This window comes from Lagopus muta, chromosome 1 (genome assembly GCF_023343835.1).
Source record: "Lagopus muta isolate bLagMut1 chromosome 1, bLagMut1 primary, whole genome shotgun sequence".
NCBI lineage: Eukaryota > Metazoa > Chordata > Aves > Galliformes > Phasianidae > Lagopus > Lagopus muta.
In genome coordinates this window covers 55,296,246-55,310,998 of record NC_064433.1, presented here as the reverse complement: position 1 = coordinate 55,310,998, position 14,753 = coordinate 55,296,246, and the positions used below count along the sequence as shown (strand labels likewise).

General features: G+C 45.8%; 1 protein-coding gene across 5 annotated transcripts in view; it reads right to left on the bottom strand.

Annotated features, from left to right (window-relative positions):
- The window catches only part of HIPK2 (homeodomain interacting protein kinase 2), a 130,873-nt gene that overhangs the window by 82,361 nt on the left and 33,759 nt on the right, over nucleotides 1-14,753 (bottom strand). For all 5 annotated transcript variants that reach the window (XM_048944971.1, XM_048945230.1, XM_048945057.1 and 2 more), the window contains exon 2: nucleotides 8,104-9,202. In XM_048944971.1, coding sequence (XP_048800928.1) covers nucleotides 8,104-9,202 — 1,099 coding nt within the window. The remainder of the gene's footprint in view (nucleotides 1-8,103; nucleotides 9,203-14,753) is intronic.

The window sequence follows — 14,753 nt, the reverse complement described above, 5'->3', positions numbered from 1 at the left end:
GCTTCCAGATAGCAAAGAAAGTGAAGCCTCATCTCCTTTCCTCTCACATCTTTCCTTACACAGGGAATAGTGAATTCTAGGTAATCATTCTCTATAAAAGGATTTCCCTCTGCCCAGTCCCTCTCCAGGTTCCTACTTAAATTTTCCCTTTTATTCCTTTTTCCTTACCCTTTACGTATTCCTCTTAGTGCTAAGGCTCTCTCAAAGTATAGATATATATGCCTCTATTCTCCTTTTATTCCCTTTTAACACACCACAGAATAGCCTTTTTATGACCTGGCCTAAAAGGAAAAGGAGCTTTTCTTAACCTTCCCACTTCTAGAGACAACATCCAGGGCTGTAACTCAGCTTAAGCCAGGCCACAAGATTAGTGCCGTTCAAGCTGAGAACAACTCTCAGCTGCTTGAGAAGTGCTGCCTTTCTCCAGTGTGACCTAGATGAGACAGTTCCCAAGCCTTGCCTGAGGACCAGCCTTTATCTATCTTGAAGAAGCACCGGTGCAGCAACTGCTTCAGCAAGTTAAGATATGAGCTTTGGGGACTGAAATGACAGCATTGAAGGGTCTGACGCTGGGGAATGCATAGTCCCCTAGTAATTGTAGAATCTTCAGGTCATTTCTCTCTTCATGTAATGACTCATTCATTTAGAAGCCATCGTCTGTCACTTTCCTAACCTCACTGCCAATAAGCAGCAGAGCACAAAAACAGTTTCCAATCAGAACATGCTCTTTCGTGTAATCAGCTTTTCAGTCCCACTGTGCAGGGGCCTAAAACTCATGACTCTAATGACTGAACAGCCATACTGTACTCAGTAAGCTTCCTCTGTGTCACACTCCAATCTCTTGCCTGCAGTGAGCAAATGTACAGGGGAGATGTTATGGAAGCAGAAGCCTGATAGGATTTAAGCACGTGGCACTTGAGCCAAGCATCCCTGAAATCCTGTGCAAACTGTGTTGCTAATGCTGCTTTTCAGATTCGCAAGTGTGGATGATGAATCTCTCTGCTACTAATTCTTCTTATTTTTACTCTCGGAGCACTGATCTCAAGCCAACGGGGCATCACCTCACTGCTTCTCAGCAGCCAGCACTGCTGTCAGCCAGCAGTGTGCCGGCCTCGACAGTCACTGAAACAAGCACAGAGGGACACAGGGAATTGCATCCCAGGGTGGGACCACGGTGTTTTCTCCTTCACAGCTGCAGAAGTAAGCAACAGGGAGCAGAGATCAAACAGGACACCTTTGCCGTACATGTACACAGCTGAGGCCAATGGCTGACAATCCCTGCTCCAGCCCTGCTGACTGCACTGTCACTCACAAGCACCGCTGCAGTAGCAACAGCATGTCACTGTAGCCAGCCTACAGTCTGAGCACAGGTGTCTCTATCAGAAGACAGCGAGCCTCTTGTGTGGCACACAGATGGAGCCTCAAATGCTACAGCCAGTCGCTGCAGGAGGAGGGTTTTGATTTCTCATAGGTAAATAGCTCTAAGTAAAACAAGCTGGCCGTTTGTAAGCTCCTTCAGACCTGCCCTGGTAGAGTAAATAGGAGTATAACCTTCATTTCTCTCATCCTTTCACCAAGCTGCAGACTAAAACGGACTTGATATGCTTTCACAGCTTGAAAGAAAAGAAAATAGAAGGCAGGAAATCCTGTGACAGCCTTGTTTCAGTGATAATGTGAGAGACTCAGCAGCAGGAGACAATAACAAAACAAAACAGCCCAACTCCCAAAGCACCCATGGGCAACCTCCAGCATGGAGCTTAGGGACTCCCAGCCCCTTGTGGCCACCACAGCACCTCTGGCAGCAAGCACAGAGAAAGCAGGGAGCTGCCCAGGGTCAGGGCTGGGTTAATAAAAAAGATCAGTAGGCAGCTGTGCCAGGAGCTGCATTTGAAGCATATACAGTTGTTTCCACACCAGAAAGTGCAGCTCTGAGGGTTCAGCCCTAGGCCTGGGACTGCGCTGCAACACGCTTAAACAGCAGCGGCAGCCTTGGGTAAACGTTCTTCTTTTAGAAGCACATTTGCATTGACCTTCTTTTCTCCATGTTTTGCTCAGCAGCTCACCTGCTGCTGGAGCTCATCCCCGCACCTAAGGCTGTATTCTGTTCCTTCCGAAATCTGTGGCCAACAGAGGTAGTAACTTCAGGTGGTGAAGATAAACAGCTGGAAACAAAGAGCTCCTCAGAAACAAACATTCTTGCTGCAAGCCTTTCTAGCAACAACAAACAAGGGAAAAGAAGAGTGGGAAGGGCAGGCTATGGTTAACAGATGTCCTGGAGCCCAGGTTTTAGGGTGCTTGTAGCATCTCTGGCTGCTTCAGCAATTAATGGGGACTGTGGCAGCCAAAAATATTTTTGTTTAATTTTTTGGTCTTTTTTTCTTTTTTTTTTCCATTTCTGCTCAGAGGGACTTTGCAAACCATTTCCTTGTGCCTGTGAGCTGTGGTATTTCCCTGTGTTGGAGTAAGGCAGAGGTTTTGACTCATCAGGATCTGACCCCTCATCCAGCTGATGCCAGCTCCATGCTTCTGACCCTCAGACTTGCTTCTGGCTGCCACTTGTCCCCCACTAATGGTGCCTGTGGGTACACAGATTCCTTCCTTTCCATCACCATGATGAAGCTGATATCTGCAGGAGTAATCATTGCTGCCACTCCCCAGTCCTTGCTGTATAGGAGCTAATTTGAGGGAGGGCAAAGGGGACAAAAGGAGCCACCTACCACTCAAATGAGGTTTTTAATTCTTCACTGTTCAGACACAGATAAACCAAAAGGAAGCAGCACAAAACTTCTCCATCTCCTCAGGACACTGGCAATGGGGACAGCAGTTTTGCTTTGCTTGGAAAAGCCTCCTGGCAGCATTCCTTGCAAACAGCTCTTTGTTACAGATACTCTTGGAGGTGTATAGCTGGGCCTACTTCATAATTTGATAAATAAATGAACAATATGGTGGCCATTCTGATTCCTTTTGGGGCTGTGGCCTCCTCTTGTGCACCACTAGCATCACATGGCAGAGGGGCAGGTCGATGCCTTGGACAGAGGAGAGGAGCAGCTACAGCTGCTTGTTCAGAGCAAAAGCCTGGGGAAATAAAGTTCCACCAGAGAAAGCCCTGAGGGCATTCTGGTTGGAAGAGATTGTTGAGGCCAAACTATAGGCTTTTCTGTTTTAAATTAGACTCTAGAAAGGGAGTTATTTTGGAATATACAGTGCATGCTTTCTGCGGATGCATCATGGGCACACCACCTGTTTACAATCCGTGCTCTGGGTGATTTATCCACAAAGGAACTTGGTAAAGAACTACCTTCATTTCTGTAAAACCAAAACCCAACCTGGCCTGGCTACCACAGAGATGGAAGAAAGCCAAAACCTTTCAGCTGAGTGTCTGCTTCCTTTGAGTCTTGGTGGTCTGGATACAAAGAAACTGAGATTCAGTTAATCCCGGTGATGGTTTTGGTCCTGAAAAAGCAAATCCAAACTCCAGTGTCCTTGGGAAAGAAGAGAAGGACTGCTTCAAATAGTATAGTTTATAATTTTCTACAGTGCAGAAACCAGTGGCTTCACTCCAGTTTGCAGTGGAAGCTTTCCTCCCGAAACCATCCAGCTGCTGCCCTGGATAAACAGGGTCAGTAAAACAGTGAATGCTGCAGGTAAGATTGAAGCAGACTGACAGAACAATGAGGCTTCCACAGTTGCAAAAGCAGTCAAGCCTAAAATAGAGATGTTTTTGCAAGTCCAGAATGGCAGAAGATTTTGAAACTTCAGTGCATTAGCACTGTTATACAAGGACTTAACAGATGCCAGTTCACTGAGTAACCTAATGAGCATGGCCTATCCCTCCTGCTATTACTACTGCTTCACTTGAAGGGCAGTTTTAGCCACAGCTATGTGTGTTCTGAGTCAGACAGGGAGGAGGTCATGATGCTGCTCAGGGAACCACCTTGCCAAGGCTGGAGGACCGATACCTGTCATGGCCCAAAGTCCATATGGGGCAGGACAGAGAGGACAGAGCCAGCCAAGCTCCTACATTCTTCCAGACCACTGCTCATCTAGAAAAGCATGCACAGTACCTGCACAGCCTAACAATTTCATGGCATCACAGAATCATTATGGTTGGAAAAAGCACTAAGACCATCTAGTCCAGTCATCAACCCATCATTACCATGTCCACTAACCATGAACCTCAAGCACCACATGCATGTAACACTTGCAAATTTTTTTTGTAGTATCTGAAATGGGACCAACAAAGATAACCAACTCCTCAAACCAATACTCCCTGCTATCCAAACATTTCATCAAAGGCATCTTACCTACATAGCAGACATCTCAACCCATCGCCAGACGTGCCACATACCACAGATTTTAGACAAGGCACCAAACCACACTTATCCTTTAACAACGCAGGGTTGACAGCCATTATTTTAAACCTGCAATACTCTGCTAATTCTAAAAGACTTAGATTGATCATGACATTAATTAGTGAAATGCAGACATCTATGGGGTGAAACACAGCAGTGACTTCAGCTGAGCAGCAAACCAAAAAGAAGCGGGCAATCTAACACAATAGCCACCAGGTGCTGGAATGATGGATGTGGGCAAACAAGAGGATCCCACCCTTGGCAGGCAGCCTGCTCTGGGCTTGCTCCTTTCATCAAATGTTTCTGAAGGAGTCTGGACCTTCAGCACAGTCCCTGGGAAACCCACTGCCTTCACCCACAACGAGCTGCAGTCTTCAGGCTGCAAATGGCCATCCTTCACTTATATAGGTGCAGGCTCAGTGCTGGGGATCAAGGAGCACCTGGCATCTCGACCAAGCGCAGTTCTCAGGTAGGCACTAGGGATCCAGTGATCCCAGAAGGGCTTAACACAGCATGGCCTGCCATTCTTGGGTCCCCTACAGTAAGGAGAGAGAGAGGAAGATCTCCCAAGTATCAATTGAGGCAGCACATCTAGCTACACCCTCTGAGAAACAAGAGAAGTGACACTAACCAATGCCCCGTCCTTGGACGTGTTCAAGGCCAGGTTGGACGGGGTCCTGGGCAACCTGATCTGAATGTGTATGTTTGGTGGCCCTGCCAGGCAGGGGGGTTGGAACTACATGATCCTTGAGGTCCCTTCCAACCCGGATGATTCTGTGATTCTGTGATTCTGTAACCAAAGACGTTCTGCTGGCCTTTTTTGGTACCTTCCGTTCTACCCTGCCATCTCAACATCACCACAATCCTTCTGGAGAGAACTGGCTTTGCCTGATAGAAGTATTCCTGATGTGACAGCAGTATTCCTGATGCTGGCGGACTCAGTGAGGGCTCTCAAGCTGCTCTGGCAGTGCAACACAATGTCTCCCTACTGCTTTGCTCACAGGAAACCTGGCAGCAGGATTCAGCTTATCTGCAGAGCACTTTACATGGCGGCAACAACACATGGCTCATGTACAATCTGCAAGCCCTGGGACTGTTTTAGTTTATGCTGGGCCATGCAGATTGTGGTCAAGAAAGAACAGAAAGTTTATTTAAAGCCAGTTCTGTCTTCCACCTCTGGGAGAAGGAAGTATGCCTATCATTTATAGGAACAGAAAATGTCTTATACTGCCATGAGAATTATCAGGGTCCCACAGAACTTTCCTGATTTGGAAGGACTGGCCATCGCACTCTTGAGAGTAGTGTTAAAAATGGGGAAAGAAAAAGTTGTCACTAATATGTGGGGACAATCTGGGAATTGCTCCCAAAAGCTCAAAATAAAACACCTCCTCCAGCTGAGAACCAACCTCAGTTATATTCCCTAGCACTCTGCCTAGTCTTTCAGTAAATGTGCAAGTCTCTTTTCTGGCATGCCTGCTTAGAATCTAAAAGGTTTTACTTTCATGAAGCTTTTCCTTCACATTCAGCTTAAATGTGCCATTTCTGGAAGTCATCCCCTTGTCTTTCATACTCTAGCGAGCAAAACAAGTGTAAATTAAAAGGAAGACACATGAAATCTTTATAAAGTCCTGTGTTTCTCCTAGCATGAAAGTTCCTTCTCTTTGGAGTAGAACGGGTCTTTATTCTATGCCATATTTTTCCCCATCAGAAAATGAAGAATATAAATTTTCCTCATGGCTTGAGTTTAGCTTCATCAGCAGCCCCCTGCTGAGCTAATTCATCCCAACAAGATTTTTCTTTTCCCTTTTTAAACTTTCTTCTCCCCACTGAGTTGCTGCCCCTTCTCCCCTCCTCCCAACAACTGAGGCACAGAAAGAGTGGATTTAGACAGACAGAACTTATTACCCAAGAAGCTGCAACTTCATACCGGGCAGGAATAACATTTAAAATATAAAAAGCAAATTTTATCAAGCCTTTTCCTCCCCAGAGACTGCCACAAAAATATTCCTTGTTTGTCGCTGAGAATGAACCATTTTTCTCTTTCATTTCTGCTTTCTGTCACATATTTCATTTTGGCTGCCCCTTCTGCCTTTCAGCTTGGGACCTAGGCTGCTAATGCAGAATCACAGATAACTCAACAACAAAATGCCTGTATTATCTTTTTTTTTTTTTCCTACTTGTCTGCCAGGTAATTGCAACCCTAAAAGCTTTAGCATATTTACCACAGAAACATGTCTCTCCTGGAGGATGGGACTGTCATCAGGTAGAATATTTCATTTAATAAGCCTCTTCAGAGGTACAAACTAGGGTTGGGAATTTTTTTTCTGGCCTCCTTCAGAGCAAAGGACAAGCAGATAAAAATCAGCTGCTGCAGCGCTACATTGTCAAAGTTCCTGTTCCTGTGCAAATTAACTCTTCCCAAGCTCCGAGCTATGGAGTGCTTTGCCACTGGGATGTTTATGAAGTAGGAAAAGGGTCAGATAACAGCTCAGGCTACTTTTTTTTTCCAAATACTCTCTATGTATAAAACAGATTTCTGTCCTATTTACAAACAGAGCAACTATCTTGCATTTTCTGTTACCCAGCTGAGGAGCTGTGCGCAATGCCTGAACAAATTTTCATTATATCAGTCATCAGGAAGGATTACATTTTCCCTCTTGCCCCTGTTTCACAAAATTACAATAACAAAAGGGCCTGAGCATTTCTAAATTCAGCTGTCCTCTAAAGACAAATGTGTTTTTTTTTTCTTCTATTTTCCCCCACACGTGGCTGAGCCAGAACTGTTTTTCTCAGTCCTTAGGATGCCGAAAAAAGCTGAGTGATACCAAAGAGAAGGTCTGAGGAGAACATCTATGGAGGGAGCTATTCTCTTGGAGTAAAAATGCAAGCAGGAGATTACCTTCCAGAGTTATGAGAAGAGGCTTCCTTGCTGAAACTGTTTTACAGACCAAAGGAGATAGAGCTGATTCACACATTTTGCTTTGAGTGCACCTACACAGAACTCAGAAACTCCATCCAAGCACATGACGTACCTGCAGTTAAAATCACTAGAAGTGGGAATCGTCAATCTCTGACAGGTTCTCAGTCCAACCCTAGACTGCTGACAATACTCATTCATCCCTACCAACAGCTTCCCACATAGAGAAAAGTGCATTCAGCTCCGCCAGGCTGCCTGATGCAGAGCTGATGGGAGCCAACAAGAATCCTCCCACTGATTCCAGTAAGTTTCACAGCCTGTGTGGAAACTACTCCTTGACAAAGCATCATCTGCACCCATACAGTTGCTTTCCTGTGGGCCAACCTTCTTTTTTGTAAAATGCCTGGTTTCACCGATCAACAAAGGCTGGAAGATACAGACAGCGTATAGATTACTTGGCTTAAGGTCTTCCTGAAACCAAGAACCTACTTGCACTGACTTGGAAAAAAAATGTGAACTCTCTGTATCAAGTACCTCTTTCCAAAAATAGAGAGAAGGAAGTGCAGACAACACCAAAAGGCTTCCTGAATTGAAACTCACAAACAGTTTTTTTTCAGCCAATATTTTATGGCTATTTACAAATTGACAATGGTTTTCATTGCAAGTAAACTCCAAGAGCGAATGATAGCATTTTCTCTTACCACCAACAAGCCTTTTTAAGAGCCATTCCAATTCAGGATTAAGGGATGACTCTCATTCATCTGCAGCAACGAAGGAAAATTCCTGTAGGTAAAATACTTCACCTAGTAATGTGACTTGAGCCCGGTGTCTTACCTGTAATATCTGGATTGAAGGTAGGTAGAACACACAGCTTTAGACACATGGCTAGCTGATCCGAAGTCTATGACCTTGACCCTATATGGCTGTCGGGATGGGTCTACCAACATGATGTTCTCTGGTTTAAGATCAGCATGAATCAGTCCCAAGCTTTTCAACTTCATTAGGGCAGTTGCTACCTGCTGGAGAATTGGTCGAATGTACTTAAGGGGCAAGGGACTGAATTTGTTTTGTTTTAGGAAATCATAGAGGTTCTGCTCTAACATTTCAAACACCAAGCACGTGTGATTCTTGTGCTGGAAGCACTCATACGCACGGACGAAGTTATAGTCATCTGCACTTTCTGTGCTCAGCCGAGCCAGGATGCTCACTTCAATCTGGCCTTGCCGGGCATAGGAAGGATGGTTCTTTAGGATCTTGATGGCCACAATCTCATTAGTGCCACGTTTCCAGCATTTGACTACTTGTCCGAAGGTTCCCCTGCCAAGAAATTCTAACACTTCATACGTGTTGGTCATGGAACAGAGCACCTCATGTTGCACCAGCTGGTAATCCCCTTCGCTGTTGGAGCCACTGTTTTTGGAGGTGGCCGTGGAGGTGGTGGCGGTGGCTACAGTGGCCCCACTGGCATTGTTCTGAATCATTGGTGGATGCTCTTCAATGATCTGCACGCTGCTCGTGTTCTCAATCTCCTCACTCTTTCGCTTAAGTCCACATTTTTGGTAGGTGTCCAGAAGGCTCACAGTGCTGCGTCGCATCAGGTTATGTGGCCCGCCCAGTGTTTGCCCAGACACTGCCACCACGCCAGAAGTGCTGTTGGCGGACGTCACTACGATGTGCCCCGTGCTTGCTGGGAAGATGATGGTCTGTTCGTAAGGGATGCTCGGATTGGGGATCTGGAGGGAGGCGTTGACGGCGGCTGCGGCGGCTGCTTGGGAGGACTGTACGTTCTTGCTCTGGCTGTAGACTTTACTGTGTGTGCCGTACCCAGTCATATCCCAGTTTGAACTCGGCTCTACTTTCAGTTTCTTCACGCTACAGAAGGCACTTGACTGAAGGGTGTGAGGAGAGAAAACTTGCACATGCGAGGCCATACCTGCAGTAAAATATCAGAGCAAATCCAGAGTCAATATGCTTTCCCCAGTTTGTTTTTTTTTTCATTTGTACAGAGGCAGTAAGGGAGAATGGGATACAGATTTCGGATGCAACACATGCACAAAAATGAAATTCTTCCAGAATATGTATTCATCACAAATAAAATATTATGCTCTAAAATAAATCATTACTCCCAACTGAACCATACTAGCAAACACCTAGCAAAAAACAAATTCTGCTCTCTTGCTCTGCCCCTTCCCATTTTTAATAATGAGAACATAAATGTTATTTTTTTTCTCCTTTGCCTGAGGAGACTCCTATTCCCATTGTCTCCAGGAATACATCTACATCTCTTTTGCTGATGTAAAATACTGCAAAATATTCTGCCTACGGAGGCCAAATTGCAAATCCTCAGGCTCCTTCTGTATTAAACAGCTTGGTGGATCTGACCTAAGACATCTGTTTACTCCCATAAAGCCACTAAGTAGCTTCTGGCTTGCGGAGAGCCAGGATGGGACCAGAAAAGGACACGCCATGACAAATGGAGGTGCGCTGGCAAAGCTGAGGAGCCAGGACAGAAGCAGCAGATGATGTCCCAGGTTGCTTGCCAAGTCCGTGTGTGGGAATCATGTCCAGAGCTTGTTTCTGCTCAGGGACACTGATGATTGAGTTAGACAACATGATCTCTACCACACGCTCTCAGTTGTCTCAGATTTATAAAATTATGTTCATCTATTCTTATGCAAAGTGACAAAAGCACCACTGGAAAGCAGATCCCCTGGAAGTGAACAGTGTTGTTAACAATACAAGGTGCAAATTAGCTTGTGGAGGAATCAGGTCCATTTAATTTCTAAGAAAAGAAAAGAACCTCTTTTACTGTGTGCTTCTTTGGCTCTGGAAAAGATAATGACCTTCTACACTTTTATTCAAAAAAAAAAAAAGGAAAAAAAAATGGGAAAAGGAAACTGTGGGGTGCATTAAAAAGAGCGTGTCCAGCAGGTCGAAGGAGGTGATCCTCCCCCTCTACTCTGCCCTGGTAAGGCCTCATCTGGAGTACTGCGTCCAGTTCTGGGCTCCCCAGTACAAAAACAACAGGGATCTCTTGGAAAGAGTCCAGCGGAGGGCCACAAAGATGGTGAAGGGCCTGGAGCATCTCCCCTATGAGGAAAGGCTGAGGAACGGGGTCTGTTCAGCCTTGAGAAAAGGAGACTGAGAGGGGACCTGATCCAGGCTGATCAGGCTGCCCATGGATGAGGGTGGGGTCCCCATGAACCGTCCCCACTGTCCCCATGGAACCACCTAACCGTGATGGCACAGCAGGAAGAGCACTTCCACCACTCCAGCATCACCCCTTCATCTGGTTTCACCACAAAAGGCAAAACAACCAACCTTTTTGTCTGTTGCCAGTTTTTCTTTATTATAAACCAGAACGACTAGGGAAGAAAAAGACAATATGCTGAGCTAGCATTGTTGCTGAATTATTAAGCACAAACATAACCTTGAATTGTTTGCAACTTTAATAAGTTAAGAGCCGAATTAATGCTTCAGCAACAAAAACTCAACAAACTCAGTAATGCACATGGATAGCTCCTTCACACAGCGATTTGACAGTACCAAACTGTCAGCTCCCTTTCATAAAATAAGGCCATTCTCCACTATACTGTGTTCTTCTTAAGCTGGTATGGAATCCATATGCACACATACACTCTCATATACATATACACTTATACCAGCAAACACAAACATAAGTGCATGCTGCCAAAGCTGGGTGACACAGTCAGGCAAGCACACTCCATTCCGGATGCTGTTTGCTGCGATTTGTATGAATTACCCCCACCTCAACCTACTGAGCAGCAGCTCCCAAGGTCCCTGCCCTGTAAGTGCTTTCTCTCATCCCTCCTCTCTGCGGGGCAATGAGGTTGCCACAAATGCTGAAGCACGCAGCAAACTCATAGAGCCACATCAATATCAGTCAGCCTGTCATCCTGGGCACCACTGTTGTATGTGAGTAAGGCAGAGCTGTGTTTGTTTTCCCAGAGATTAATCCCATAGATTAGGAAGAGTCATGGTGTTCTTTTTAGTACAGAACCAACCTTTCTGGAGTGCGGGGTTGGCTTGATGTATGTTTTCCCCCTGGACGCGAATAATAAAGCAGATGTAATTGGTAACATATTGTGGACCTAACTGAGGTGTAATTTATAGCTTTATGGCTTTCATTTCGTGGTGCACTTGAGCAATATCTCTTCATACAAAATAAAAAGGGGAAAAAAAAGGATTGATGCAGAAGAAGAAACGAGTTTCATCTCACAAAGTCCCCCAGAATGACACCAGAAGAACCAATTGCCCCCAAATTAAAGTCTGAGATATGAAGAGCAGCAGCTGCAACTTTCTGAGCACTGCTGTGAAAATCAGGATAATCACTACCATTAGGAGACAGACTTTCAACTGGTGCAAACTGGCAGAGCTCCAGTCGATATCAGCTGACGCTAAAAACAAGGTCAGCAGTCACTCAACATCATCAACGTCAGAAGGCTGCCTGTGCCCTCATTGAAACGAGTTGTTGTTAGGATTTGGTTCCCACATCAACAACAAGCCCCTCGCTGTCCTGGCGCATTGTTTGTGCAGGAACAGGGTACGCTGTTACCCAAAAACAGGGGATTGGAGAAGGCAGCACAGACATGTGGCTACTGGGAGGGCTGTGGACTCCACTGCTGCCACTGCCACCCTTGTCAGAGGTCATATATAATTGTGAGAAAGATTTTTTTCCCCTATGAAAGAAGGATGAAATTTTCTTTCTTCTGTCCAAAATGATTTTTGCTAGTCTGAGGTTTTAGGGGACATGTCATAAGGAAAATAGCTCAGCTAGCTCTTCAGCATAGTCCGAAACCAAGAAATTACAGTCTGATTGGCAGCTTGGTGATGGGAAAGGAAGGCATCTGCAGCTAAGTCATTTTTATTGCAAATTTGCCTGTGCAGCTAATGGGAGAAAAACACAACCCTAAATTTCCCAAGGACATTACCATACCGTGCTGGTGGCATATTCTCTTTTTTTTAAATTATCTTTATTCCATAGCAATAGTAGCAATAGTAGTAAATGTGAGTAACAGTCGGATGGCTTGTTACAGGGATCAAATTCAACAACGCAGCCTGTGATACAAATTACAGCTACAGACCTTTGATTGTGTGAGGTTTGCCACGACCCAGTGAGGAGATGGGATGGCTGCAGGAGGGCAATGCTTTCTGGTCCAGCCCCGTGGCAGTGATGCTCTCAGCATCCCAGAGCTGGTGCTTGGGAAAGGAGCATCCCCACACCTTGGCCCAGGGAGCATGGGGCTCAGTTTTATACAGACCCTGCATGTGGTGAGTCTCTGGGCAGCGAGCTGGGCAATGCATTAAATAAAATTGATGGTTCCTTTCTTTAATAAGGAGTTTTAGGGAGCCATTTAGAGCTCTCACACAATTGATAGTGACTGGATTTAATGGGGCCTTCCCCTGTCCTTGATGTGACTTAGGTAACTCTCTGCAGCATCCACATGAGCTGAAGTATGCAGCATGCAGTGAGGGGACGATGCTAAAATAGACCGAATGACTTTGATTAAAAGACTTGATTTTTTCTTCTTTCCCAAGAACTCCTCCCACATCAGCTTGCATTTAATAATAATTTAGCAGGTGCTATTTACAATTCAGATGGCCTTCTTCTGCGCGTGCACACAAATCCCGCAGCCACCTCACCAGGACTTCCAACAGGTTTCAGGAGAGCAAATGAGATGAAGTTCCCTATCCACCCACCTCACCCTAAAGGGCCAAAAATGCACTGTGGGGACTAAAGAAAGAACAGTTTGAAAGTCACTGATGTTTCCTTCTGCTTTACTCAGAGCACTTAGTACTGATTTATACAAACGGCCTTTGCAGTGGCAAGAGACCCAGCCCCTGCCCTGTATTAAGCAGGCAGTAAGACCTTCTGGAGTACCTGCAGAGCTGCCAGTGCACTGTAACCAGAGGCTGCTTGCTGACTGCTAGGAAAGCGACAGAGCCTGCTTGAAAAATACTGTAAAAAGCACAAGGCGTGTGTTCAGCATATAAATGATGCGCACAAGACACTCCTGAAATAAATATCTTTCTCTTCTCCCCAGAGAAATGCAAGCCTGAAAACTCACATGCACACCCAGGTTACGAAGGCAATGAAAAGGGGATCTGCCAGGTATGCCTAATGTATTGCACCTTCAAAATCACCATGTCTGAAGCACAGTATTCTTCTTCAAGGTGGCCTCTGTGTGGCTGCTTTAGAGTCCCCAGTACCACACATTTCTGGAGTTTCCTTCAGATTGACATCCTTCAAGAGTACACAAATTCCTTGTGCTAATAATGTTTGGAGAAACCTCAAAGAGTTCTAGCCCCAACAGCCTCAGCTCCTTCCTGTTCTTGGTGAGCAGAAGATGTCTCAAGAGCTTTCATTCCAGGTGAAAATCCCTCTGCCCTTCTGCTCTACTTTTCCCATCCTGCTATTAAAACTGTTTCATCCTAATTAGTAGATTCTTAAATGCTTCAGCAGGGCATAGTGGGTCTCAAAGATGTGACAGAGCCTGCCACCTGCACTGCTCTGGCTTCATGTTGCTCTGAACTGCCATGTTCAATCCACATCCTACAGACAGGGGAAGAGCACTTTTCAACCCACAGAGTAGCCATAAACGCAATCAAATGATCTATTTGAACAACTCTTTCCTCCCACCTCCCTCCCACCTGCACAGTAGGTCTCACCACAGCGAGATGGCAGGGGACCAAGACCACCTTCACAGCCCTGTATCATCTGCAGCACCCTGTTTGCTGTTTCACAGTCTGCTCTGCAATTTTCCTACTTAGCCAGATAAAAGCTAGCAACAAGGACCACCAGGTGCCAGCAAGCACCACCTGGACAGCAGGGTGGATGGCACCTCAGGTCTCCAGTGTGGGCATGGGCTGAAGGCTGGTGAGATGGTCTCTCACCCCTCCTAGTGAAAGATGTGCACATGCACAGCCCCCACAGGGGCAGCATCTCCCAGGACTGTGGCATGGAGACTGTGAGGTGGAAGAGCTATGCATATAGGAGCACAGCCAGAGCCCCATCCTGTACATAGGGATGGGGCTGCACCACTCCAGTAGATCCCATGTTGGAAGCTCAGACACAGAGGCTGCTCCAAACCACATCCATCTATGCCCACCACACCTGGTGGGTCACTGGACCGCGCTGTGCAAGCTGGATACAAACTGTGGGCAATTCAGTGAGCCCACTATGCACCTGAAACACCAAACTCCAAGGAATTAGTGAACAGAAGCCACTGCCAATCACAGCCCTCCCTCTGAACCATCTGTGCTGTCTTTTATTTTGCCTCTGTAGACCAAAGTCAAGTCCCTGCAATATCAAGCTCTTCAGTGTTCATTCACCACAATCTCACATCTTACCACTACAAATTCCACTCTTCCATATCCACACTAATCCACAAAGCCTTACTATTAGATAGCTTGTTATCTACGTTTCCATCACAATTCTTATTCATCCCTTTGATGTGGGTTCA